The sequence below is a fragment of the Copadichromis virginalis genome, linkage group LG9 (assembly GCF_057382275.1).
Source record: "Copadichromis virginalis isolate Kocher_CV1m ecotype Utaka linkage group LG9, C_Virginalis_male_GT1.1, whole genome shotgun sequence".
Taxonomy (NCBI): Eukaryota; Metazoa; Chordata; class Actinopteri; order Cichliformes; family Cichlidae; genus Copadichromis; species Copadichromis virginalis.
In genome coordinates, this window is record NC_140626.1 from 14,824,489 (window position 1) to 14,852,138 (window position 27,650).

Sequence of the window (27,650 nt, forward strand, 5' to 3'; positions counted from 1 at the left end):
CATTGACTCATTTTCTGGTGTTTTGATTTAGAATTAAGTATGTTAAATTGCTAACTGTAAAGAAAAGCTGCTTTTTTAAATCCTCTAATGATATATTTTCATTTTGTATTTAAGTATATATATATATATGAATGTATTATGAATTCAGATTCAGATTATTTTCTTGACAGATGCTTTTAATGTATTGGAGAAGGACATCGGGTTAACTATATTGCTGTATTAAACAATCAAAACAAAAACCCACCAGACTTATTTTTAGCATACACGGGAGCATTTATTTTCCTTTATCCCTCTGGGTTTTTGTCTGGGAACAAATGTAGGTTAGTCCACCACCCCCCACCCCACCTACACAAAAAAAAAGCGCTGGTGTGTGAGTGAGAGAGGGGGGGCTGTTGTTGTGGTGGCAGCACCACATGGCTCGACAAAAACACAGCACAGTGTTGTCCGACAACTGCACGCTGGCATAACGGGAACTCATGAATCCGACGACCTTGCATGTGGCTTCACCCAGAGAATCAGAAATTCACACCCACCGAATCCCTCCTTCAGGGGAACTCATTTATGTTTTTAAATGATGCCTAATGATTAGCAGAAATCTAAAGAGAAAACCCTTAGTTCCGTTTCTGGTACATAAACATCGATGTTTGTGTTTTAAGTTCAGTTATTACCCAACTATTTCACAAATGACAGCATGTTTCCACTTTCAAAACCTTTCTCCAGACTCATTTCTCACCATCCTCAGTGGTGCTTGTCTATTAGAATTTTTCTAATGTGACATATTGGGTTCAGATAATTTCAAAAAGTAAACTAAATGACAAATTTGTCCAAACTTAGTGCTGTTGGGTAAGTCCTAAACTCCTGAATGTAAGCCTCAACATTACTGTTTTGACCATTTTTGGAGCGTTAAGGCATCAAAAGGACAAACGAGAAGAATTCCAGCTTATTCACTCAAGTTCGCTGAGGTGAAGCCTAGCAGACATCACTTGACCAGCTTCACTTTTCAAATTGGCCACACCCGACCCCAGCATCCACATGGATTAGATTTACAGTTGTAATGAAGCTGAAAAGGTTTCCCATATCCTATATCTAGAATCATGTTTATTCTGCTGCAAAGTTGGGCAGTTTCACATGAAACAGACTCTAATTACTGTCTGCAACACATCTCTGTGGAACAGGGGACTTGACTCAGCTAGTTGTACTCCTATATAAAAGCAAGGTTGCTGATGAGCTGTGTGATTTTGCAGGTAAATCGCTGTTGTGCAGCAACTGTGTCACTATTTGTGGAAGAACTTCTTTCAGATCTTAGGTTTTGGCTTTACTCTATGTAAGTTGTTAATGTGAAATAGATGGAAAGATTTGCAATTAATTTATCACAATCACTGTATAATCTCAAAGAGACTGCATTCAGTTGCAGACTGATAGCAGACTGACTCAGTCTCGTTGCTATTTTATCACCACTTCAAAGCACCAAAACTGCTTCGGAGGCAGCAACTGACTAGTTGCAGATCTGGTCCCAGTCTTTGAAGCAACAACTGAAGTTGCAACATTTTGCTTTTGGTCTCCATCCCATTTTTCTACTGTGACTAACGTTAACGGGAAAGTAAATCTGAGCAATTTGACAGAAACTATTTTGTTTCTCGATTTCATGTTTGCAGCCTGGTGTTTCCATTTAATGGTATTGATGGCTTCACCAATATAGTATACAAACGCGTTGCATGCATATTTACGCCTTCACACCTATACAGGATAAAAGAATTTGATCAATTCTACCTTTTGGAGCTGTAGGTGTGGAACATCCTTCAAAACAAATGCTACACAGTTGTGTGGAGAATTTGATGTAAAATGCCCTGCTATTTCCTAGGCAGCAATTCTGTATTTGCTCGCTCAGTTTCTGTATTTAGCAGCAACTGCAACTTCACTAACGTCTGTCACATGAACCAGAATAAACAGTATGTAGGGGTGTAAGCAAGACACTTTGACTTCTTGAAAAAGTATTTCAGCAATGCCAGGCATGAAAGATAAACTTGCTTGACAGCATTTTGCATTATTTTACATTGAATAGCTCATTGTTTCAAGGTGCCGAAACCCCACAGCAAAGAATTTCAAAAACGTGCATTATTTTTGCATTTCTTCATCTAGCACCTATTTTTCAAAAATTGTATAACAAAAACAAACAAACAGGGAGTCTACTTTCAGGAACGTTTTTGGTATGTTTTTTAATAAATTAACGTTCATTCAAAATACAGTGCCAAAGGAATATGATGCAGCCAAACATGCTAGTAAGGTTCGTCATGAAGCACCTGTGCTCATGTTTTTAAAAAAGAAAAAAAAAAAAAAAAAAAAAAAGGAGGAAGACCCCTTCCCTCCTCTAACCCCGCCCCTCTCCACTTCTGCTAGTGGTTGGCGGGACAGTTTCCTTAGCAAAAAAATCCCAAGGCTAGCCCGCTCCTCTCACAACCAATCAGCAGCAAGATTCCTCGATATTCACTTCGGAAAATGTAATTCAATAGGGGAAAAGAAAAAAAAAAAACAAAAAAAAAAAAAACCCCACAATCACACTACAGTAAAGTCTGATATTAATTTAAAAGAAAAAAAAAAACCTAATACAAAATAGACCTGGTTATTTCCCCACACTAGAACAGTTTTCTTTTAAACATATGAAAAATAGATATTCTATTATACATTTTATATATATTTCAGCAGCTTGGAAATAAGAAACAAAAACTTAAAAAGATGATGAGCCAGAAACCTGTTTGTACTGTGAATGGAGTTGTGTGTTGGAGAAAAACAAAGTGTCACGATCATGTCACGGCAGATCGAGTGAGGCGTTGACTGCTGGCTGTGTGGAAGACCGGTGTGCAAACCAACTCGAGGAACAGGCAGCGGCGGCGTGAGGGCAGAGGACAGAGAGGTGAGGGAGGAGAGGCGACGGGTGGCTGAACCTGCAGTCACCCTCTCTCTCGCTTTTAAAAACAGCCTCTCTGGCCTTTCCCAAAAACCGCAGCCTCTGCTTCCCTCGTCTGCAGGCCTTTTGAGGAAATAAGTGATCCTGTTTTTTGAAAAAGGAAAACTCTGCTGGAAATTAAACTTCACCTGCTTTGTGACTGCAAGAGAGAGGAAAAAAAAATAAAAAAATAAAAAAAAGTAAACCAGTGTTACTGAAATTTGAAGATGTAAGCTTAAACTCTTAGATTAGAAACTATTTCATTACCTCTGCAAAAAAAGTTAAAGAAAAGCAGCAAATCTTATAAAAGCTGAAAGCAGAGAATGACGCAGTTAAAATCTAATACAACTCTTTTTTTAAATTAAGAGTCAAACATTTTCTGTTTTAAGAATCAAATGGGGAGAACTGCTGCTTTTCTACACTTTTGCACTCTACACTCACTTTTGACTGACTTTAACTATGTTAACTTAACGTCTGAAATCAGCTTCTTTTGCACAGAGCAAAAGAAAAATGTTAAAGTGGATCAAACTGAGGTTCTCATGCTGTAAAGCCAGATTTTCTGCAGAGTATTCCTTCATCAGTAATGAGAGAAGAGGGGGGGAAAGAACAGGAGCGGAGAGAGGGGGAAGCAACAATCTAATAAGGGGCTTTGGGGGGTAATTTTGGTACAGTTGCCATTGACATTTGAGTAGATTTACAAGTGCATCATTATCCTCATCATCATCTGCATCTGCTGACGTTTAGATTATCATATTGTAGGAACTAGAGCCTGAACGACGCTGGATCTTTTGGTGTGGATGCTCTTTTTTTTTTTTAAATTAAAAATTCTGTATATTGGTGTATACACACACACACACACACACACACAATATTAGAACCACCTGCCTGAAGATCAAACAGCTTTGACACCACTGCATTGTACTGCAAAGAGAACTATGATCATGATTTTAGGATAAGTTATAACACCAAAGCTAAAGTGATGTGATGCGTGTCTCCTACCAGTGAGTGGCAGTAATGGACCTAGAGGCTGCTGCACACAACGAAGCACGAAAAGCCAGCGGTGACTTAACGGCTGTCAACGTAAACGAAAATGAGATTTGACACAAACTCCGCCAGGTGAAACTAACAAACTGTGCCACAACTGTTGAGTAATTCCCAGTGAATATAAGAGTGCATCGTGCCTTGAAACGACCAGAAACCTCCAAAGAGTAAACTGAACTGAGGTGCAGAGCAAACTTTGCCAAGTGAAACTGAAACAAAACAAACTGTGTTACAACTGTTATGAACAGTGATATAATACTGAATAGTTCCCAGTGAATATCAGTGTGTACAGTGGCTTGAAATAACCATCATTGGAACGAAAAATAAATAAAAGATCAGCTTTAACGTTGTGGCTGATCGGTGGAAATACAAACCTGGAGCATTTCAGATTGTTCTCATTATTTATCATGGTTAAAATTACTTTTGGAGGCAGATCGCCGATTGCCTGACCACGTTTCAAAGCTGTGATTCCTACTCTGCTACATGTGCTGCTGACAGTGCTGAGTGAATGTAAACCATGAGTCCAGTGTTTCTCATGCAGACATGGGCAAAAAACTTCCATAAATTTAAACGCTCTTATTTTCAAAGCCCACTCCCTTCCCACCTCATGTTTCCCTACTGGCTGGCTCACTGTTGTGGTGGTCCTTGCCTCTCCAGCCTTTCCCCCTGTGGTAGATTTGGACAGCTGCTGGCACTGGTCAGCAGCTGTCCAAACCGAGTGATGAGAGACTCACCGGAGAGGCAGCTGAATATATTGCACTGTTATTTATCACAGAGACCACAGCAATTGAAAACTGCAGAGGAGCACCTTATAAAACAGTAATATTTATTTTACTCATTTCAGAATGTGACCACCACAAACAGAAACGAAATCTGCAGGAAACACTGGAGTCTGAGTTGCTTGGACGCCTGAATGACCTCAAACTTTGTTTTTTGTGTTACGTTCGTAGAAAAATATCGGACAAGACACGTGCCAATTGGGCACCAGCTGATATCGGTCGGGCTCTAGTTGGAACAGTATGACAAATGTAGGAAAATCTAAACACATTTCACTGGCAAAAAAAGAAAAATAAGAAACCAATGAACACGGGGAAAACATTTTTTTAAGATTACTAGTAATTTTGAGGGGGCGTTTTTTGTTGTTGCTCCAAACTTGTTTTGGGCTGCTCATCAGCAACAGCCTCTGAAGTCCAGAGCTCCCTCTACAATACAGAAAGTCAAACCCTTTTGTTTTCTAGAGTTCCAATGAGCCCCCTCCCCTTATTGTTTATTCCTTGGTAATATAGTCTCCTGCTTTAGACGGAGAGATAGGGGAGGGGTGCTTATGAGCTATACGTTAGGGAGGGCCACCAGCTCACCGTCCACCTCGAACTCCTCTGCGCCATCGGGGGAGAAGAGGTATGTTGGGGGTTTCCAGGGGGATTCCTCCAAACAGGAGGGATACAGCTTCCCCACCGCACAGCGGAAGTCCTTGCCTAGATCCCAGAGCACACGTTCCGACACGGGCTGCCGCAGGAACCAACGGTCGAGCTCCACGTCATACTGATAGATGGCATACTTGGCACGCTCGTTCATGTGGGTTTCACGCATGAAAATGCAGAGCGAGTTGAGCAGCACCACGGCCCGCACGCACGGGTCGGAGTAGCGCTTGGCAGGGATATTCGCCGCCAGACGCCACTCATTCTTCTTGACATCATAAATCTCCACAGTAACTGAGGAGCCGTCAATGGTGCTCGTTGGCAGACGGATGCCGGAGTTGCTGACAACGTGGAGCCCGCCGATGTAGAAGATGAGGTCGCCGAAGGCGGCTGCAGATGCAAAACAGCGGCTCGTCTTGCGCATGGCCATCTCCATCCAGGTGTCGGCTCGTGGCAGGTAGCAGTACATCAAATCGTGGGTCATGACGTATATGCAGTTATGCGCCACCACCGAGGTGCTCCAGTTCCAGGCGAAGGGTAGGGGGCTCATCATGGTCCACTCGTCCTTCTCGCAGTCGTAGCGCTCCACTGTGCGTTTATTCAGCTCTCCTCCGACATTATCCCCTCCGATTGCATAGATGAAGCCGTCGCAGTAGACCAGCGTGGGTTTGATTCGAGCACACAGCATGGGGGTTTTGGGCACCCAGGAGTTTTGCTGGGCATCAAACCAGAAGAAACTATCGACTGAGCGGAACACCGCCTGTAACTTGCCACTCTTGCCATGGTTGGAGATTGAATTTTTGAGAGGGATCTGCCCACCAGCGATGAACACGTCATTATCAGGAGTCACAAGCGTGCCCACCTTCTGCAGGTCTCCCGGGGGATTGCACAGCTTGTACACCTTCTCCGCCTGTGGGCTGTAACACACTACTGTAGTAGGCACGTTCGAAGAAAATACATAACCGTCACTGTGGGTTTCTGACATGGCCTCCATGAAGATCAGCATCTCCTCCTTAGTCATGCCTAACCGTGGCTTGAAGAACTTGGGCATGGATTTGTAGAGGCCCTGAACCACCACAGACTTGTCGTTAGGCGGCAGACCCTGGAACCAGGCGCGCTGGGTCACCTCAGACAGTGCATCTATGCGAATCTGACTCAGAACCGAGGACAGGTGCTGTGATCGTGCCTCCATATTATACTCCAACCACAGCATAGCAGCCTCGCGCACAGTCTCCTCTTTTTCGACGTTGAGGTTGTCACTGCTCAGGATGTCTATGAGCAGCTCGTGGGACAGCTGGAGGAAGGTCTCCTGTCGGTACACTTTGGGGAACTTGTGCTCCACCATGCGCTTGGCGCTCTGCTTCAGCTCACTACAGCTGTAGAGGTCACCGATGCTCAGCATGCGGACGCAATTCTCAGCATTGATCTTCTTCACCAGGTAGTCTCTGCACTGCAGCAAGACATCCTCAACCTAAATAGGAGAATAAAGGATGTGTCTTTAGTTTTAGTCTTCTTCTTCTTCTTATCTTTAAAGATACAAAATAAGGATAGAATTTATCGAGGCCACTACCAGAGCACTACTTTCAGTGGCGGATTGATACAAATTCAGATCAACAACAGAGCTCTTTGGCACAGAGAAATAGCACAGGTTGTTCCTTTTCTTTGTCCTTCACTGCACTGACCTGCAGGAAGCAGGCGGTCTCGTAGAGTGGCTCTACTGTGCTGTCGCTGATGGCCAGGTTGCCCGTATAGGCGTACGTGATGATGATCTGCAGGGTGGCCGCGTCCACGTTCCTCAAGTGGACGTGGGTTTGCGTGCTCTCGCTGAGGCCGCTCATGAACATTGCCCTGCGAGTGAAAGACCAGAACAACAGTGAGACGACAGTCAACGCAGCAGCCGATGTAAGAGGAAGTGAAACAGCGAGATCTCATGTCAACTGAGGTTCACTGGTGTTCATGAAGATATGAAATTTTAATCATATGCATCACCCAATTTAAAAAATAAATAAATAATATGAACAGAAAACATTTTCCACACCATCTTAATCATAACTCAGAGCAAGATAACAGATACAATGAGCTCTGATGGAGAGGAGCCTGCTTTATCCAGTTTGTACTTTCCTCTCTTTCTACAGGTAACTCTGGCATTATAGCTGCCAGTTATCTAACATACTAATATGACACCCGTTTACTGACTTCTTAATATCTGTATAAAATTTCCAAACTAAGTTCAGCATTTCCCACACAAAGGCTTCACTTTAAAGTAAGTTTGTCACCTCCTTTTAACATTTCTGTTCAAATTATGTCTGACTGAAACACAGGACTGACAATTCTTTATCCATCTGTCAGGTTCTAATCGTGAGTCATTAATATGAAAACAATTATTAATCCAAAACTGATCCTGTTTAACGGGGCAAACATCCTGAGACACAAAAATCGGTGAAACAAACCATTTCTTACACCAGTAACGGCACATGCATGCTGGGTAACAGTAACTAACAACTGGTTGTGTTATGTCATGCATCTTTATATTATAAAATTATATGAAGACCAACTTATCCAAAAGTCACATTAAAGATACCGTGACCTACAAGAACACCAATGATAGAATTTCAGGTCAGCTGAGTTTCCTCCAACTTCATCACCTTGGGCTGCCTCTGCTCTGGAGCATCACTCCAACCTACTTCATGTATTTTTACATGAAGTCACCAAGGCTGAAGAGCAGACCAGCTTAAGTTATTTTCACCAAGTACCTTTGACAAAACAGCTCCAACTCTTTGTATTGGAGTTCATAATCTGTGGTAAACACTGCAGCATCACCGATTTACCTGGAACAGATGTTACTGCTGTCTTGTTGAACACTAATAAGCTTGTTTCACTAATACCAGATGACAAAAGGCGACAAGCAACACCCAGCACCTGGCTGGTAGTCTCCAACCCCCACATTGCATCAGCAGCCTCGGTGGGATGCCCACGCTGCCATGTTGTCATTCATCAGCAGCTGGCGCGAATCAGAGCCTCTTTACTGCATCAGTTCATTCAGATTTACAAATCTGAGAAACAGTTAGTGGCTTGAGATGGTAATTTACATTTATTTGGATTCTGTGCTAGATACAGAGTGTTCAGAGGCACCGTGTATTACTGCACAACTACTATTTTGGGGAGGCCGAAAGCACTAACACTTCATTTCCTTATGCCCACTTAAAATCCAGAGAATCCCCTGCTCTAAAAAACATCCGGAAGATAATTCGCAGTCACTGGTTGGAGGATTTGAAGCCCTTTGTGCTTGAATATATCAGCTTTTTGACATTGTGGTGAGCACTGTTGAATGTTGTTCAAGGGTGATAAACAGCTGACTACAACATGCTGCTCTAATTTTTATTTTTCAAAGCAATCACTGTATGAAAAAGAAAGAACTGCTCTGCCCACCTGAACACTGGCTTTTGGGGGCTGTGTGTCTGTGTGCTGATCACAACAGCGACCAAACCTGCCAGCCTGTATTACGCAATCCTGCAGGCATACCCCTGCACACCCCCACCTCCCTTGTTTCCCCACTTTTTGCTCTCCATCTTTCACCAGGACCTACGTGACCAGACTTTCCCCCTATAAACACAAGCGCTCTGCACAGACGCCCTCCATTCCTTGAAGAGAGGCATGCGTGGAGAGAAAGAGGAGGAATAGGCTCCACTTTAAAGAGAAAGTGCTGCGACACCTCTACACCCCGAAGGGGAAACATTTCCCATGTTCACACCAGATAACGACTGCATGGGAAACGGTTGTGAGAGGTCTGAATTGATGGGAGGTTTTTCTTGGAGTGCATGCAATGAGACAGGAAGGAGGTAGATGGTGTGTTCAAATGCTGCAGGAGCTCCCATCATGCACAGAATCTTATTCACTACACTGCACACTCTTTATCATGCAATGTGGTGTGGACAAATGAGGTCTCGGGGGGCTTTGATTGATATGTTTGCTTCATTTTTTCCCCCCCATGCATAAATATTTCAGTGCCCGTACCACAAAGCAGGTTCAAAACCAGCATCTACCTACCTTATCACTGAACTTAGCTTAACATCAACAATCAGGCAAAAGCTCAATTTCTATTTCTGCACCGAATCCATGTAGAGTTATTGATGCAACTTCTGTAAATGGCCAACACTCCTCTAAAAATTCACCACTCAAACCCTGGTTCACGGTGGAGTTTCTCTTTAAATTCATTCTCTTCCAGTTGATTTGACAAGAGAAGAAGAAAAAGCAGGAAATGATTTATCAAATCAAACAATTTTGATCACTACAGGCACTACGTGTGATAACAGCCATGTATGTGCCAGTAATAATTCTCAGTTACTGCGATTCCTAGTAGCAATAGGAAATCTGGACAACGTGATAAACATGCACATAACACTTCCACTGCAGGTTAAACACATAATGAGGGGGTATCCAAAACCACCTAGCAAGTTTTGTTTGTCCAACATCCAAGTAGAATCCATGGCTAAAGACATCCACATACTTGCTGGATACGCCGCGACAATCATCACTGCTTGCAGCTTTATTTTAATCCGTTCTTACTTCTGCAGGTTTGTCACCGTGTGAGAAATTGAAGACATGCATCTCCTAATGTTTGAGTTAGCTGAGCAGGTGGTTTGATTTATGGGGTCTTGCAAACTTTAACTTTCCAATGTTTGACTTTAAATACAGTCATGAGCACTACTACTGTCAACTCTAGAAATTGTCTAGATTGTCTCCATCTCTGCTGACAGCTACATCATCTTTACATCAGCATCAACTCTCTGCCTCCATCTGTGTCTGTCCCGGGCTACATGTTGGCTCCTTCCCTTTTAGCTCGGCCGTGGTACATAGTGCAGTGCAGACCAGAGCAGTTCAGTCCCTTAGTTTGGGCTCAAGCAGACCATCTTTTACACCTGTCTTCCTGGTGAAGGCTTTAATCAGAAACTGCTGCCCAAAAAACAAAAAACGTTTTGTTGATAAAACAGACTACTTCTGTCGAACAGGCGGACACTAAAATGCATTTTACAGTTAATACTCACCTATTTTTAAAATGCATGCTGTCTAGTCCTGATGACAGCATGCATTTTAATAAGACGGTGTCTCAAAAACATGGCTTCCTTCATATTTTTAATACCACCACGATGAGCCTCTTCATTTTAATTACCACACTTTCGTTAATCAGAATCATCTTTTTTTTGGCCAAGTTCGTTCACACAAACAAGGAATTTGACTTCCTTCAGCTTGTGCTTGCTTGACAAACATTTTTCCTGGTTATTTATGTCAAACCCTCAACTGGTGTAGAGGACATTCCAGCACTCAAGTAACCCCATCCACTTGTTTTGTATAGAGCAGGTAACACTTGCTCTACTACAAGATGCATTATTCATTAAAACTGAGGGAGGTGAGCACCCACAGACCTCACCAGGCTACATAAAGACAGCATGCATACATCTCTTCGCATTTAGAGTCACAAGCAGCCCGAGGCTGTTAAAAGCAGACGCGCACAACGCGAGTTATTCCATCCCCGTGAGGCGCACTCACCTGAAATAGGAGCTACACGTGGCCAGGACCATCTTGTGACACGGGAACTCCGTGTCCTCCACCAGCAGCACAACGTCAGTCAGTAACTTCTGTTCATAGAAGAACTTGAGCTGCTCCAGCAGGGAGACAGCGTAGTCCGTGTTGACCGGCCTTCGCTCACTGAGATCCGACATGGTCGCATCCCATGAATCCCGCCCCAGTTTTGAAAAGTAACGCAGCCGGCAGAACCGGACTCCAGCCAACCAGGAGAAAAAGTTACAATCTTAAAGATTCAAGAGGATAAATGGGGAAGGGGGAGTGGGCAGGGGCCAACTCTTTAATGACTCCCCAAGCCCAAGTGGAGGCGTACAACACCTATGTCGAAAAATATCTGTTGCTCCTTCTGCTAGAGATGTGCCAAAAGCTGAGCATCACCACGAGGCATCCAGAGGAAGGGGGTCCGGGTTGAGGAACGGGCTGTTTCCCCCTTGTGGGCTTCCTATTTGTTGTCTGAGGTCATGCAGTGAGGCACTGGGGAGTGGAGGTAGAGAGAGAGCGAGCTGCTACATCAGTGCTTGTCTGTAAAAAAAGAAAAAAGGAAGCGTGAGTCTCACATGCAGAGAAACCGGCAGTAGAGGAAAAATAAGAAATCTACAAACTCTTTACATTCCTCTGATTTTCTTTAGGTTGTCTGAGCATTGAACACCCTGAAAAATTGCATTTCCTGTCAGAGTCTTAGCACTCACTTCACCCTCTCGTCCAGAAACTGCACTGGCAGCTGGTCAGCGAGTACAGCCGTTTTCCCACATGCACTGCAGCCTTGAATTCTGAGGAGCTCTTCAGTGAGAGCGCAAATAACGCTGACATTAGTTTGTCTTTAACCTGCGCAGTCTGTGTGATCTCACACTAAAGAGTATTATCAGTTGAAGCACACCATTTCCTGCTGGGTGGGAAAGGTTAACACTGGAAAATATCCCCACCCGATTCGCTACCCGAGAAACGTATACGTTTCAAAATCTGTAATGGTTTTTTATTTTTTGTGCAAAGGCACTGTTTCTCACACTAAATTCTGTTGTATGAAGTGATTTGGTGACATGACATGATGATGGTGAAGATGGTAAATAATTACACCCCAAAATTCACAAAAATATGCAATCACTGCTTAGTGACTTAGACGATGAAACAAGAGATGCATGGATCTAATATTTGTATTGAATATTGGTCTGACTCAAAAGATTGGGCTGGATAGAAATGTTATATTACAAAACTAGAGAGAGTGCAATTGAACCGAGTCTGATATTAGCTTACAAAAAGATTCCCAGTCACTCAATTTAATTTAACACTGGTATGGAATTGCTACTCAACATCGACAAATGCCCAAAGCCAAGCACCTGTATCGCGCTGGAACTGGTAAGAGTAGGAAAAAGCCAGAAAACAGCCTGGCTAGAAACTACCCAAAACCCTTCTAAGAAACAAGACAGCATTTGAATTACATGGATTCACAGTTTTTTTTTGTAAAATTGTTATTGAAAGGCTACAATGTGTCCATTTTTAATAGTCCCTTTGTAACTCCAGGTGTAGCAGTCACAAAAGACATGTTTTGTTGTTTGCTGGTGTACAGCATGGCTTCTCCATTGGTGCAAGGGGTTACCACAGGCTCCTAACTTTTATGTAGCAGAGTTTTTACACCAAACGCCCTGTCCTAACACAATCCTAAAGTAAACCACCTTCACAGGAAACCCAAGTTTAACTCTGATGTTATCTGGATAAGATCAACTGGTTTACGGTACAGACCTCAGGGGTCACCGAATAGTTAGGTGAGTGCGTTAAAGTCTTCACCAGTCACCAGATCCTAACTCTACCTAATACCTTAAAGAGTTTCTGGATTTTAAAGCACTCTCAATAATCACCAAACCATTTTGCCTGATCTGATCTCATTTCACCTTTGTTCACAGCTGTCAATTAAACAAAAAATGAGTGAAAATCCTCAGGAAATAACAATATTAAAAAAAAAAAAAGTTCTATATGCAGTTACATCACCAGTAGCAGTGCCAAGAAGCAAGGAAGATGGGTCACCACATTTTGCCAGAAAAAATTAAAAAAAAGCCTTACTAAGCCACACTGAAGCAGGGGTTTTCCAGCTCCAATTAGTCACCTGTCTTGAACCTCAACCTCACCCAGGTCTATGAAAATCTACCTTGGAGTATAAGCCGCAAAGGTGATGTTATTAAGAAAAGAAAAAAAACCCCGCTAATAATCTTTACCTAACCAGTCTGCAGGCTAACGGATTCGGGGTTATGCATCGGTGCAATTTACTAGCACGTTCCACACACCGCGGAAAAACTTCATATCTATATTAACAGCTGTCAACTGTCAAGATTGATACAACTCCATCCACATTTATGCGTCTACAGGGTTTCTTCCACTTAATGCGGGCCCAATCTGCACGCAACACCTTGGAAAACGTGCTTTTTACGCAGCCAGCCAGCCACCGAGGACGCAGTCAGCCTCACAGCCTGCTAACAGGTTATCCTGCAGATAAATACTGAGATATTTTTTCAGTCCGGCCAAACATTTTTCGGACCACACTGAAACTGGACTGCTAGCTTCGTTAGCACGTTCCACCACGTCCAAAACAAACCCCGGTGCTGTCTAAAACATGGAGCCGTTAGCCAGATGTTGAAGTTGGCAAACACCACGGGGCTATGTTTCTTACGTGTACCTCCACAGAGGTGGTCCCCCATCTGTTGATTACGATAGCTAGACATCTAGCCTCTATGTAACGTTATATCACTGGCTCAAGTAGTCACCCGCGGCAAGTTAGCAACTATAGCTTCCCCATTAGCTTCGTAGTTCCGGTGTACCTTACCAGTTAGCTAGCGAGAAGGATGAGCCGGCAGTTATAGTTAGAAAATCACGGATATAATATCATCAACTCAGCAAAGAAGCTGCTATGAAAAAAGGGCGTTATAGCAGTAGCTAACGAGAGTGGTCATGTTGCTAACACGCACACAAACTGCTAGCTGCTAAAAGAGCTAAATAAGCTGAGCCACTTCTCGCGCAGAACGCCTAAAAAAACAACAAAAATTTAGCTTACTGTAAACCTTAGCAGGATCCACACTCTAAACCGTCACGGGATTTCTTCCCATCAACAGAAGGCGTGCAGTGATCTCCCCGTGCCGAGCTGAGTAGCTGTGTGGAAGGTCCGAGCAGCGGACAACCTTTTAACGCATCATAAGCGCCTCCAAGACAAGAGGCCAACAGAGGATACTGCGCCTGCGCCGGAATCAAGCGAGCTGCGTCCTCTGATGAAGAGACAAACAGCGACCCCTGCAGGACTGAGACAGACACTGCACCTGAGAAAAACAATTATGGACATTTATTTTAGAACCACCGACAAGAGCAAAGTCCCCTGCATTCTTATTTATTAAAAACATTTATTTATTAACACTTAACAATAAAACCCTAGTATTTTATTGATATTTACAATAATAGATAATATAATTTTCATTAATCTTACGGATCTAAATATATAGGCAAATAATTATATGTGACATTAGAATTAAGCTTTTAATCAAAGATTTGGCTCTACAAAGAAACAATCAAATAAGCAAATAAATACACAGAATCAAAAACAAAAAGACGTTTTTAAAGGATATCATATTAACCATATTTATTCGTGAGTTTTAGTATTCATTAGCCATGATCTCTTTGTACTATTCTGAGCCCTTTTTTAAATCGATATTTTCCTTAACTGACTTTGTTCGATTTTTGTTTAATTATGTCTCCCTTCGGCTAATAAAATAAAATACAATAAAATAAAATAACTGTCATGTCGATGTCGGGTGTTGGTCTGAATTTGGCATGTTCAGACATAACTGTCCGGCGTAACATAATTTAATTGACTTATTTACTGATGCCGACTCTTTATTTTGTGTGTCCGTTTTAGGTTGTAACCCCCTGGAATAAATCCTAACTATTCATTTATTTACAGGTCGCGATGCTGATTTCTCCGTTTGCACTTGAATCAGGCAGCCCTGCAGGAGTTGCAGCTGTTTCCTATATGACTGATTAACGGAGATGTTTCAGCTTTGGTTTATGGTCGCGTCATGTGGACCTGAGTGGGAAGCCTCTTTACCGTTGTTTGTTTAGAGGAACTTTAACTATAGAAGGAGAAAAAAAGCAAACAAACGAACGAGTTTAATTTCCAGAAGCTTGGGGATGTTTATGTGGCTGTTTTAATCCCTCTGGAGGTTTTATTTCTGACAGGCTGAGCAAGAAGGAGAAAGAAAATGGACGGTAAAGGCAGCCTTAAGTATCTCATCTCATGCTGATTAAACCTTTAATTTAATAATGGATTATTTACTTATTGCTTGTTAATGATCTTAAAACACATTTTTGTAGATGCAAGCAAACAGCCACAATCATTTGGGAGTGGACAACAGAGAAATCACCATCCCAGACCTTTTTTCTATGTCCAGCCACCATCTCAGCCCTGCTACCTCTATCCACAGTGGCAGCTCAACAACCCATACAGTCACTTTGGTCTGCCTGGAGGTATGTACACTCATCCACTGTTGCATTAAACCTGCAGATGGTGCATGCAGCTTCATTGCCATTCATTCCCTTTATCTTCTCACCATCCTCCCAGCTTTTAACTTTGGCCGCCCCTGCATGCACCCTTACCAGTACATGCAATACCCTGGCTTTGTTTTACCACATGCTCCTATTTACCCGATGGATTACAGGCGAATGTTTGAGCCTCGCTTCCACGCTCCTGTCTGGGGCGACGTACCTCGCCAGCAGCAGCATCACTACCATCCACAGCCTCATGGCCGTCGGGAAACGGCCTGCTCGGAGGCCCAAACTGACCCCAGCGACGCTATAACCAAGCTCATAGAGTGCCTGGATAAAATTAGAGCCAATGAACTGCAGGGCGCCGAACGAGAACTCGACTCCGGAATTGCGTCCCAGTCCTCAGGAATGTTTTCTCCAGAAGAAGAAAAGAAGAATGAAGAGCAGGCTCGCATGTTGCATTCAGAGTCCACTACTGTGACCTTCGGCGGATCCACTGCAGCCGATGAGTCCAGCCAAATGATCTTAGGCACCCTGAGCGCTCAGGGATGTTGGGCAGGAAGACTGGAAGAGGAATTGCCCCTCGATAGCTCCTCTGTCCATGAGGAGTGTCCTGAGGGCAAGCGGTCGGCAGTAGATGGTTTCCTCCATCTTGGGAAAGAAGTAGTCATGGATATCCAGTCAGATGTCTCAGTGACTGATCAATGTGTTCCCAGATGTGATGCCGAGGAGCTGCGTAATTCCACTCCAGCCTCACTCGCCATTTCCTCCATTCAGCCATCAGTACAGGAGTCTAAAAACAGAGACCACGTCTCAACGGTGGAACATCCAGCAGTGTCTTTGGATGAAGCCAAAGCTGATCGGAGCTACCAGATCCTCAAGCTGCCGTTCGATGATGTTTTAACACCTGGATCTGCCGGACCTGGCCACCTCTGCTCACCGACTGCTCCTTACTACTACAACTACCTGTCCATGCAGCCAAAACACGAACGCATGAGCGTCCTTAGTCCATCTCTGGATGAACTCTCCTCCAGAGATGAAATGTTCTCCACGGATCTGGACGACGTGGACCTCTTTCCCCAGCACCACATGTACGCAGGAAGGCGGCTCACCGAGGTGATTGGTGGATCTCCCCGTGCTGCTGAGGATGTAGAGGAAGTGTGGCGGCCAGGTACGAAGAGGTATGTGTGCGCGTGTTGTGGGAAGAGCCTCGCTAAAGGGACGGGCAGGAGCAAAGTTCACAGCTCAAAGATGTACATGGACGATGCTGGAGATTCGGAGGATGAGGGCAGATATGGACGAGGGTGCGAGCAGCCCATCAGGGTGGTTGTGAGGAAGCATTCTTCACCGAGGAAGACTCACCCTTTACCACAAAGGCATCCAGCCAAGTCTTCGTATAAGAGAGGCCTGTACAAAGAGCCCACGGATGCAGTGGACCAGGACGAAGAGAGAGATGGTTGCAAGCAAGAGGCAGGTGAAGGTGAGGCAGGCGAGATGGACAGCGGCGAGCTGCAGTGTAGGACATGTCAAGGTAAGTCTGAGCCAAGGACGCCTCCTTCTGTGATATTTTCAGATCCTTTCTGTTCATTGTAGTGACTCTGAACCGTCTCTCACAGAGAGGCTCTGCAGAGAAGATCTGACTGAAGGCGATGTGATTCCCAGGAGGAGACAAGGTGTGCAACTCGAAATGTTGTCCTTTCAAGTTTTATTGTTGCTTGGTTTTAAATTCTGCTCACCAGCATCAGCTGAGTGGTTTAGGTTTTCATAGTTTGTTTCTTATGATGTGAGCAGTGTTTGTCATATTTTAAAATAATACAATTTAAAAAAAAATGCAAATGCAAAATAAACCATAAACTCTTTAGTCTAATTAACTAAATAAGGTGTGTTTTTACTGTGGCATAGTTTCAGTTTTCATACATTTCTACTGTGTGCATGTTGTTTTACTAAACTTTCACTCACTGTTGTGTCTCCTGCTTGCACGGGTTGAAAAGAAACAAGTGCTCAGTGGAAAGTGATGTACCACAGGCCCAGAGATGAGGCCCGTGACGACGACGAGCTGCCACCACACTGGAACAGAGGTTAATGCGTTTTTCTTTAGTAGGTAGTTCTTCTGTTTTAGATTTCCTGTGTGAATATTTAACAGAATCTACCCTGTTGTTTATTCAGGCTCTACAGTGAGAGGGGAACCGAGATGTTAATGTCCCTTGACCGACTTTTGAACAAAGTTTGTGGATCTGTAGGTGAAATTCAGGAAAATGCTTGATGTGATGGGGTACTTTTCACTCAGTTGCAGTACTCTGTGCTGCTGTGGGGGGTCTAATATATTTATAGTGACTGACAACTGATTATATAATTTATTAAAGTGTGTTAATTTTCTTTTTCTTTTTCTCCCCCTCAGGTCCCCCCCAAAGGGTGTAAATGTTCAAGGATGTGTTTGGAGATATTTGGAGCACTAGGTGAAATGCACCGCACAGGAGGCCTATTTATGTTTGGTGAAAAAAGTAAAAAAAAAAAAAAGAAGTAAACCTCAGTGACACTGTCTTGCACTATTCATGATTAACAGATTTCACAGAGGTAGTAACACCCGGGGGTGTGCCATTGTTTGGGGCCAGTCCAATAAAATGTCATTATTTAATCTTTGTGGTGACTCTTTTGTTTTTAACATTTTGAATACAGGTAGGAACGAATTACCCAGGAGTAATGTTTCCTCCATGCAAAACACAAAGTTTAAACAAAGCTGGCTGTATTATGTTGGCATGGAAAATATTCTCTTTTCACTTTACAATCAGCCGATCCGTTCGAGGCTGATGTTCTGCTCCCCTCAGTCTGTTTCTGAGGTTTCTCAAAAGGGATTGTTGGATTTTCTCGGTATTGTCCTGAAGACTATTAATATCAACCTGGTATTATCGAATGCCAAATTGTATTTGCAGACCCTTGAAATCACTGAAGAACAGTTTTGATTAACCTCTCAAAGGATGCTCTCCTGACCGGGGGGAGGCGGTGGGGTAGTCCAATGTTTTCTAGCTGAGCATCATTGATTGTGCTCTGGGCTTCTCTCATTCACTAGTGTGTACCTCCTTGTTTCCTGTCCTGCCTGTGAGCCTGAAGTTAATTTCTGTATTCCTTAGAACCATCAGGAGGATCTATAGTTGTGGAAGTGTTTTTACCTTCACTGGATAAAGGAGACAGTACACAGCTGGACTATACAAGCATTAGTGGATGGAGGACCGTTTAAGCAGCTCATCTGCTCATGTTTGTTATTTAATCCTTTCTTCCTCGTTTCTCCGTGTACATCTTGCCTTGTTGCATTATTTTATTAATTGAATTACAACATTAGCACTTTTACATCTGAGATCATAAAATACAGCTGTGTGAAATGTCATTTCATTTATATCACTTTAAAATGAGACTATATACCAAGCACCTGTTGCTTTGACTCCTTTTCCTTGTATCCCTTTTTCACCTCTTCTGCTTGCACCTATGGTGGGAAGAGGAGTCAAGGACACAAGAAAGTGATGGTTTCCCTTTGCCTGGCACTCTGGTTGATGTTGGTTTGGAAATAATTACCTGAAGATGTGATTAAAAAAGTTCATGGTAGACACATTGCTTCATGTGTTCTTTCAAGACATGCAAGTCATATGAAAAATAAAAATACCACCTCATTATTCTGAGACAAAGGTGTAACTTCTGCCTTTATTGAGGCTTTCTGTGACTTAAGTCAAATTAATTCAACCATTAGAGCGAAGGACAGAACTAATACGTGGCTCAAGAGTTGGCAGTTCGTCTTGTAATCGGAAGGTTGCCGGTTCGAACCCAGTTTTATTTATTTAAAACTGGTGTGTAACATAAGTACAGAGCACAGGACGTTCAAAAGCAGATTTGATTAGGCCAGCATAAAGTTCAAAGTATCTAGTTCAGTTTCCTGATTTGCACTAGCGGCTTGTAAAGGGTGTACCCAGAGTCGGCTCCTTTCTCTCCAAAAGAGAGGGTTGGTGTGGTAGAGCAGGATGTTTAGGATGGGGTGAGATGGACACAGATGAGCTGGTGTGGTGACCCCTAAAGTGAGCAGCTGAAGGAAGTAGTTAAGAAAACAGATGTATGATAAAGAATCTGCACAACCTTATGTTGATGGTTTGTTGCTTTGAACTGTTGGATGCTATCGCATTTTCCTTTCTTTTAGTGTATCCTCTATTAAAAGAGGTCGTCTCGTTAGCTGTTAAAGAACTCACTTATTCTCATTATGGCTGCACAGACATATTTCACTCAGAAGCTTTCCTAAAAGAACCAAAACAATTATTTGAATCCAGCTGTGAGCTGAGAGCTGGAGTGCATGGAGCCTGGTGACCTCGAGAATGCCTCCCTGCTTTTTGGTGATGGTCCTGGCTGTATTGGGTTCTCCAGGCCACGAGTGTGAACTGGAAATAATACTGTACATCTAAATAAAAATCAGCAGACTCTGCTGGGGCTTTTATTCATCTTGTGTAATACAAGATGTTCAAAGTTTCAAGGAAAACCTACAACTATTTAGCGATCCATTGCATTTAGAATTTGTCCCAGGTTTGCTGGTCCTTTGAAGACTGTGTAAAAACACTAGTGTTGGTGTCTGCATTTACAACCTTTCAATACAATAAAAGAAAGTTTCTGTGAATTATCAGTTAGCTTTTCAGTCTCCACATGCGAAACAGGGTGAGAAAAAGAAGTACGTGAGAAAAAGGGTGCGTTTTTTTCTTTAATGCCTTCATAGAACGCCTCTTCCAGTAGCAGTGCTGATTTAAAATCACTGCAAAGTCAACAAAACGGTCTGTTAGTTTATTCTTCATGGATAATGCCATCTTTAAACACTGCTCAAGGCTACTTAATGAGCTCCCATCTAAACTCACAATTGGCTCTTCAGGGGTCAAACGTGAATATCACACAGGGCTTGTGGATGCATGCTTTGCATTTTACTGCTGCTCAGCTCCAAGTAAGGGGGAACTTAACGAAGACGCTAAAAATGACAAGATGAGCTGCTTTGCGTCTTTTATCAATGCTACTCTCATCAGGTAGATCACGTCAATGAGCAGCAGCTCTGTTCCATTAGAGCCACTCAGCTTCTCACCTCCCCTGTCACCTGTTTTGGGTCAGTGGAAGTCATCAGTCTTACTTTCTCCACGTCTCTGATCTATTATCTGCCTTTTTCACAGGTGAGCTGATGCAGAGTGGGAGGGGATCTTTGGAAACAAACATTTCTCATTGGCTTTTAATGCAAATTGCTTAACTTTAACTGGACAATTGTCACCTGGCACTAAAATGCCAGCCTGGCCTTAATCGCACACCCTTGATTTCCTATTTAACCCGCAGAGGAGGTGTGTTGGCTGCTTAGTGGATAACCCTTATGCAAGTAGGTACAAGTCACTTTTAGTCTGTCAAAGGGTATTGCGGTAACAAGGTATCAATAATTATTTTGATTCTTCTCTTTGTTCAGATATGGAGGCAGCAACGTCTACCTTGCAATATTCACACAGTTTGGGCCCCCGTGGTCCAAACCCACTGAGTGCAGCTCAGCCGTCCCAGGGGCCCCAACAACCGGCTCCAGGGGCTCCACGTGCTGAGGAGCAGCAACACAAACCTTTCTTCTACATACAGCCCTCGCAGCCATACATGCCCATGCAGAGTCTGCAGTGGCCTGTACCGATGCCCATGCCTGTGTCCTACAATCCATACTATGGTTACCCAGGTTTAGGTAAGCTTAACTCAACTGTTAGTGCTTTTTAATGTGACTAATGAGAGTTTTGGGACTCAAGTTCCTTGTGTAGATGTTGAACATTATTCAAGCCTGTGAAACCTCTAAATGCTGTCAGTTCTCAGAACCTGTTTAATAAATGGGTTTTCTGCTTGTTTCTGAATATGGTGAAATTAATTAGGAATTCAATGTTAGGGAATAATTGAGAGGAGTGAAATCTAATCCCCTGTATCTAATTCTTTTTCTTACTTAATCCTGTAGCTGTCTGCTTAAAATCCTCATTAAATAACACTTATTTCACAAAAGGTGTGTAATTATATTTCAGAAATTTGTATCTGGCAAGCTGTCTAGACTTTATCTCACTGTGCGTTTCAATATCTTCAAATGCTAAATCCTGCAACTTTTGTCTTTCCCTGAAGTGCCAACATGAGCCTTTGTGTCAACTATGAGAGAACCCCTGCCTGCTAATCCACTCATTTCATTAAGTACACCTTGCTAGTACTTGGTCACTTTAAAAAAAAGAAGAAAAAAAAGAAATCCCAATTCAGTGCTGCCTAAATTGCTAATGCTCCACATTTAACACTCAGAGATTTCAGCCCATTAACATGATGGCATCATACAGCTGCACATCCAGGGTAAGAATCTGCTGATCAATCACATCCCAAAGGTTCTCTATTGGATGTGGATCTGGGGAATGTGGAGGCCATTTAAGTACACGGAGCCATGTTCAAGAAGCTCATTTGAGTTGACTTGAGCTTTGTGATGTGGTGTTATCCTTTTGGACACAGCAATTAGAAGATGTGTGCAGGTGTTCTTTTTTTTTCTACATGGTCAGCAACAATATTCAGGTAGACTGTGGTGTTTAAACAGAAGCTTGCTATTGGCTCATTAGGTATTTGCAGTAACAAGCAGCTAAACAGCTGTACCTGAAAGTGTTCAGTGTCAAACTGCTCAGTAGATATGCACTAAAGGAGTCTGATTGATGAAACAGTCTTAATCAGCAATGACCTTCTTTCCCACTGATGGTTAAATGTAGCTCTTTGAGCTGTAGTTTTTTTTTTTCTGGTGGTAATCTTTGGTTTCAGGAAGGCTGCATCAGACTTGTCTCTTTTGAATCATATCTTTAAAAAAAGCAACAATGTTTTGCCATCTGTGAGATTTAATCATCGTATGATGTCTTTGGCACTCTCCTTTGTGTGTCTTCACCTGTATATTGGTCATTTTTATGTAGAAAGGGGAGATGAGGAGGGTAAATACTGTGCAGTCCCACACAAGCTGACACTAGACCATCTCATTTGTTCATCAGCCCAGTATTTACTACTACAGTCAAAGCCTTGTCATTAAAATTTAAGTGCCAAACTAGGAGGGTATGCATTATGAATAGCCCTACATGGCTGTAGTTCTAATGTTTGTATTGTATTTTTATTAACATCTGCAGCAGCTGTGGTTTCAATGTTGTAGCTATGCACTAACTGGCTCCCCACGAGCAGTAGTAAACCATTGTAGTGGCAGCCTTTAACAAATTAAAATCTGAGGTATTCACTTAATCCTCTTGTCTTGTTACAGGTTTTGGGATGCCAATGATGCCACACTATCAGCCTAATCCATACATGGAGCCACCTGGCTTTGTCGTCCCACATACCCACCTTCATCTCATGGACTACAGGCGCATGCTAAACCCCCAGTATTACCAGACCATGGCCTATCACGCCCGCAGGTTGCGCTACCAACACAACTCCCCAACCAGAGAAATGACCAGCTCCGAGGTGCAAACTGAGCCACTCTCAGTGACACAGAACACCAGCACCCCAAATTCCAGAGACATGGAGTCATCCAGTGTCTTCCCAATTTGTAGCAGCACCACCACCAATGTCTCCAACAGTCGGGTGCTCTCGTCAGCCTTGACTGTGGAGAGTTCTCCAGAGGGTAATGACATGGTGCCCTCGTCCACCATTAGGACGCCATCAAATGGCAGCTTTGTGATTCAAACTGAAGAGGTGAGGATTGAATGCTGCACCACACCTGTGGGACTACAGCTTCTGCACTCTCACGAGACCGCAGAAGTATCCCGTAGTTTTTCCCAGGACATGGTCCAGTGTAGCTCCATTCTCCAGGGTCACGTCCTGCAGGACGAGGGACTCTGCCTCCCTGCAGACCAGTCGGAGCAGGCACTCCAGGTTTGTCCTGATATCCTGTTAGTTGGAGCACCCAGCACAGGTGAGAATATCCCTGCTCTAGAAGAATCTGGGAACCAGATGGTCCCTGTCGTTTGCAGTTTGGAGTCTCAAGAGGCAGCATGTGGGGAAGCTGGGGTGATGAGTGAGAGAGAGCAGAGTATGACCAAGAATCCCCAACTCGAAGTCGTTCACCTGTCGTTTGATACAAGCTACCTGGATGAGTTGAGGAAGATGGAGTCTTCAGTTTGGTCCAGGGACGACACCTTGGTTCCTTCCTCAGAGTCGTTGATCCAAAATGGTCCCGCAGAGTCTCTTGAGGAAACACTGACTACTAATGAGGTGACTTCTGCAGACATGATGCTGGAAGAGGAGGCTCCTCCGGAAGATGGCACAGCTATGACTGACATGCCGCCGTTGGAAGAGGATGACCTGGGAGTAGTCTCCACTGTGCAGGATGAGATGGTGGTTGAAGCTGATATCTGCCCTATGATGGAATCACCTGTTTCGGAAGAACCTTCTAAACCAAATCTAATGTGCACGGAGATGGCGGCTGTATCCAATGTGCAGCATTTGGAGAGCTCTCCTCTTGGGGCAGATCGAAGCCAAAGCAGAACAGAAACCAGTATCCAGGATTCTCAGGACACATCCTTCGAATCATTACCTGCCTATCTCCCCTCAACTAACTGGCTAGCTGATTTTGAGAATGTCTACTACAGCAACAAGTTGCCGCAAGCTCCCAAGAAGCAGACCCGACCTCAGGGTTTAGATGTTTCTGCTCGAAGGCGAAAACTAGACCTAGAATACAAAGAACTAAATATTCGCAAGCCAAAGGAGAAATACAAACCCAAAGGCAAAGCAGATCGAAGAAGCCTTTCCGACCATGAATGCTGCCTCAGCAGAAGCTTCAATGAGAACATTTTCAGTACTCGTGTGCCAAAGAGGGAAAGACTCTGCTCCAGATGTCTGACAAAACGTAGAACCTGTATGCCTGCCAGCCCTGGACTTGACGGGCACAACTTAAGAAGAAAAGCGGTTCCCTTCCAGCAGTGGAACGACGCCCCCTTACCGACATGTGACGCATGTAAATCTCACACCAAGAGGCGGCTGATGAGGAAAGATTCTAATCCTGATCTTTGCAGTCCTCATCGGGGCCATGACACTGAGGGCGAATCCTCTGAAAACAGCTCGTGTCGCAAAGGTCAAAGGTGGAGGCCGGGTGACAATCTCAGGAAGCTCGCAGACCTTAAAAGGCCACTAGCATGTAAGCAGAACCTGGAGAAGAGTCCTGGAGCGATGTATCCAAAGCTGAGGGAGAAGAACTGTGTGTGCAATGAGCTGCAGCATCAGCCTGTTGCTTGGGAGAGGCTACACCACTGCACCACCGGGAATGCCATCCGGGAAATGGATGAGAACTGTGCTGTGCCTCTTCAGGACAACTGGAGGGATGTGGACCAGAGATACCTGATGCACAGGTGGCAAACTGGTGAGCACACAGTTTATCTAGAATTCTCTCCTTACATGCTGGTCCACATTTCTAATAACATTGTTCTGCCAACAGAGAAATCATGGATGCCTAAGAGTGACACAGATGGCTCCAAGAATGAAACCAGATCACAACACTTGAACAGACACAAGAAATCACAACCACAATCACAAGGTTTGCCTCATGTTTTACCATGCTTCAGATTTATTTTATGGTCTCAGATGTAAGAAGTGTTTGACACACCTTTATATTCAGGGTTGATTTTTAAACTAAATTCAAAACAGGGAACAGGCTGCAGTGTGACAAGATGTCGGTCGTTTTTTAAAATGTTGTTTTTTTTTTAAAAAAACAAACTGTAAAGAGCAGAACTATCATCTTAAATAACTGAAGTAACTTTTACACTTAAAAGAAGAGTTTAGAGTCCGGCTGTGTTTGAAGCCTGTTAACCTGAAGGTAAAACACTCCACAGAAGTGCATGCTTTACTATAGCTGCTCTTGTAGCCTTTGTCCACCTGATGCTTTGTAGGAATTGAGGCATCTTTCAGCATGGTGCACAGATTATTTCAAGGTTATAGGCAGGAAAACAGGAGATGAAGGGTCTCTCGTCCATATGTCCTCTTGGAGGTTTGCAGCTCAGACGAACGACAAGGATGATGTAACGGTAATTTATTTTGATGGGATGTCTGACAGTTGATTAGCCCTTAATTCTGAATATTTGGGTTGGTTTAAAAAAAACATTGAGTCTTAAGTGCTCAAAATAAGAACTTTAAATATAAACAGTGTATCATTTATTACTTATTTAGAAAAAATGGTCAGATATGAACAAATGAAGTGTAAACTTTTTGTCTTTTTTTTTTTTTGCAGGAACTCTTACCAGAGACACACGATGCTGATCTGCACAACTAGCACAAATCTCACAAAGTGAAAAAGCACTTTTTAGAAATTGATGTACACTTAATTTAAATGTTTCCCACTTTAATTGTCTGTATGTGATCACATTATTCACTATTTATTACTGCTGAATAAACACAGAATTAAGTTTTTGTCCTGTGCTTTTGTGGTTTTCAAGCTGCAGTTATGTGTCCACTAGATGGACCCATTTCTATGCTAACGACACAATCCCTTACACTCGATCAGAAATGCCACTTTTCTAAAGAGCAGATTAAAATTTCTTGGAAAGTAGAACTGCTCATCAGATTTAAATTATTCAACATCTTAAAAGATTTAAGGTGATTTGAATTTTTCATCTATCAAGTGGAGACTTGATGTATCATGTTCAGATCAGTACTGGTTGTCTCAGCAGTCATTGGGGAATAAAACCTGCAACTTTTGCTGAGAGGTATGCAGTCAGCATTTACAGCCCAGACTGTTAGCTTTCAATAACTGAATTTCAAAATCCTACAAAACAGAAACCTTAGACTCTGATCAGCACAGCAAATTTTTATGAAGGTCTGACCTGTTTTGATAGACTTGGTCAATGAAGGGCCTTGAGCTGAACTGCAAGAAGCTGGCTCTCATTTGTTCTTTGTACTAATGAGCTATTGGCACCAAAAAGGAACTTATAATGTTTTTGGCTATTATGTGGCTACTGTAACTGGCTTGGGCTATAGGATGAATATGGAGTACTCTTAATGAAGTGAGTAGAATGGCCTGTACTAGCTGCCTTCACTTACTTGAATCAGGCCAAGTGGACACATAAAGGTAATTAAACCCACAGGGTTTGTTAGACTAGCTATAAACATGCTCACATGAAAGAATTGGGTGCTGGCCACATCTCAGTAGTTACAAACACTGGTAGGTAGGCAGCAAAGTTGAAACTAAACTATGAAGACGCTAAACAACCAGTGCAGGCTGAAAGTAGCAGCAGGCAGATCAGTGGTGTTTGAATGTGTTTGCTCAGTAAGACTGGAAAAAGCTGTTGATAATACCAGCTGTGTCCAATGGACTTGCAATAGCTCACATCTGTCATTTAAACATGAAAAAATGTCAGATGTCATTATTCCAATTAATGAATATTTAGAAGTCTGTAAGACAGGGTTATTCTTTCAGCTGCAGACCTGGTTACCTGAGAGCAGGTAAAGGAAAACTCTAAAAACAGAATACATATATTGATATGAGGTCTGCAAGTACAAACTGTTTTATGATCATTACAATAAGAAGCCTTTAATTGTCTTTATACAGTATACAACAAAAATGCAGAGCAGCTACACCTTCAGATGCAAAAAGAAAATGAAAACTTTTATTCACAGAGTAAAAATAAAAAGTACTATATATTATATTACATATAGTGGTTACACATCTGTTCCTCTCTAATCTCAAACATAACCGACTCTGGAGCTGGATAAGTCTTCAGCACAAGTTACCATGGCGATATACTTCAGTGAGTACATCGCCACGCTTCTTGATGAGCCCCAAATCCTGCTTCATTGTTCAGGCCTGCGGTGGCTAATTTCTGTTTATTTTCATTCTCACTTTGACTTTTAACCCTTGTTAGGACCATCTTGGTCTGTTTTATGCAACTGCTCGTTTCCCAGAATTCCCAGTGGAGTGGCGCAAAGCCAGCATTAACCACAGAGCCACAGTAGCCACATTAGCAGGAAATATGACAGGAAGAACTGAACTAGAGAGAAGGAAAGTAGCAGATAACTGTGAAAAGGTCTTCAAAAGTCTGGAGATGCATTTAACTCAAAGAGCAGCCAGCTTGACTGTTGATCCTGTGGATGATTATTTCAGGGAAATCATGAAAACGCGGTGCAGAAGGGTT

General features: G+C 43.0%; 3 protein-coding genes across 3 annotated transcripts; 2 read left to right on the forward strand and 1 right to left on the reverse strand.

Annotated features, from left to right (window-relative positions):
• Positions 1-2,197: 2,197 nt before the first annotated feature.
• Positions 2,198-14,205, reverse strand: kbtbd2 (kelch repeat and BTB (POZ) domain containing 2). Its single transcript, XM_085467933.1, has 4 exons — positions 14,027-14,205; positions 10,951-11,508; positions 7,086-7,251; positions 2,198-6,874 (listed from the first exon to the last, which is right to left on the reverse strand). Exons 2-4 carry the CDS (start codon positions 11,121-11,123, stop codon positions 5,315-5,317), a joined length of 1,899 nt encoding a protein of 632 aa, XP_085324059.1. The 5' UTR covers positions 11,124-11,508; positions 14,027-14,205; the 3' UTR covers positions 2,198-5,314.
• Positions 13,287-18,143, forward strand: buc (bucky ball). The gene is made up of 8 exons (XM_085467934.1): positions 13,287-13,455; positions 14,924-15,228; positions 15,334-15,486; positions 15,581-17,035; positions 17,121-17,177; positions 17,496-17,582; positions 17,671-17,740; positions 17,903-18,143. Exons 2-7 carry the CDS (start codon positions 15,222-15,224, stop codon positions 17,700-17,702), a joined length of 1,791 nt encoding a protein of 596 aa, XP_085324060.1. The 5' UTR covers positions 13,287-13,455; positions 14,924-15,221; the 3' UTR covers positions 17,703-17,740; positions 17,903-18,143.
• A 2,827-nt stretch (positions 18,144-20,970) lies between these two features.
• On the forward strand, positions 20,971-25,852 carry LOC146701634 (uncharacterized). The gene is made up of 4 exons (XM_085469196.1): positions 20,971-21,226; positions 22,793-24,886; positions 24,962-25,060; positions 25,751-25,852. The coding sequence occupies exons 1-4, from the start codon at positions 20,971-20,973 to the stop codon at positions 25,777-25,779; spliced, it is 2,478 nt and encodes an 825-aa protein (XP_085325322.1). The 3' UTR covers positions 25,780-25,852.
• The last annotated feature ends 1,798 nt before the right edge of the window (positions 25,853-27,650 follow it).

What these genes read in the sequence shown, in the direction of transcription:
- buc (XM_085467934.1), top strand. An exon ending in TCACTTTGGTCTGCCTGGAG is followed by an intron (nt 15,487 to 15,580) that starts GTATGTACACTC and finishes CCATCCTCCCAG; the next exon opens with CTTTTAACTTTGGCCGCCCC. An exon ending in GCCACCACACTGGAACAGAG is followed by an intron (nt 17,583 to 17,670) that starts GTTAATGCGTTT and finishes TTGTTTATTCAG; the next exon opens with GCTCTACAGTGAGAGGGGAA.
- kbtbd2 (XM_085467933.1), bottom strand. Translation starts at nt 11,123, where the DNA reads ATGTCGGATCTCAGTGAGCGAAGGCCGGTCAACACGGACTACGCTGTC. An exon ending in ACGTGTAGCTCCTATTTCAG is followed by an intron (nt 7,252 to 10,950) that starts GTGAGTGCGCCT and finishes TTTCACTCGCAG; the next exon opens with GGCAATGTTCATGAGCGGCC. An exon ending in AGACCGCCTGCTTCCTGCAG is followed by an intron (nt 6,875 to 7,085) that starts GTCAGTGCAGTG and finishes TCTCCTATTTAG; the next exon opens with GTTGAGGATGTCTTGCTGCA.
- LOC146701634 (XM_085469196.1), top strand. Translation starts at nt 20,971, where the DNA reads ATGGAGGCAGCAACGTCTACCTTGCAATATTCACACAGTTTGGGCCCC. An exon ending in GATGCACAGGTGGCAAACTG is followed by an intron (nt 24,887 to 24,961) that starts GTGAGCACACAG and finishes TTCTGCCAACAG; the next exon opens with AGAAATCATGGATGCCTAAG. An exon ending in ATCACAACCACAATCACAAG is followed by an intron (nt 25,061 to 25,750) that starts GTTTGCCTCATG and finishes TTTTTTTTGCAG; the next exon opens with GAACTCTTACCAGAGACACA.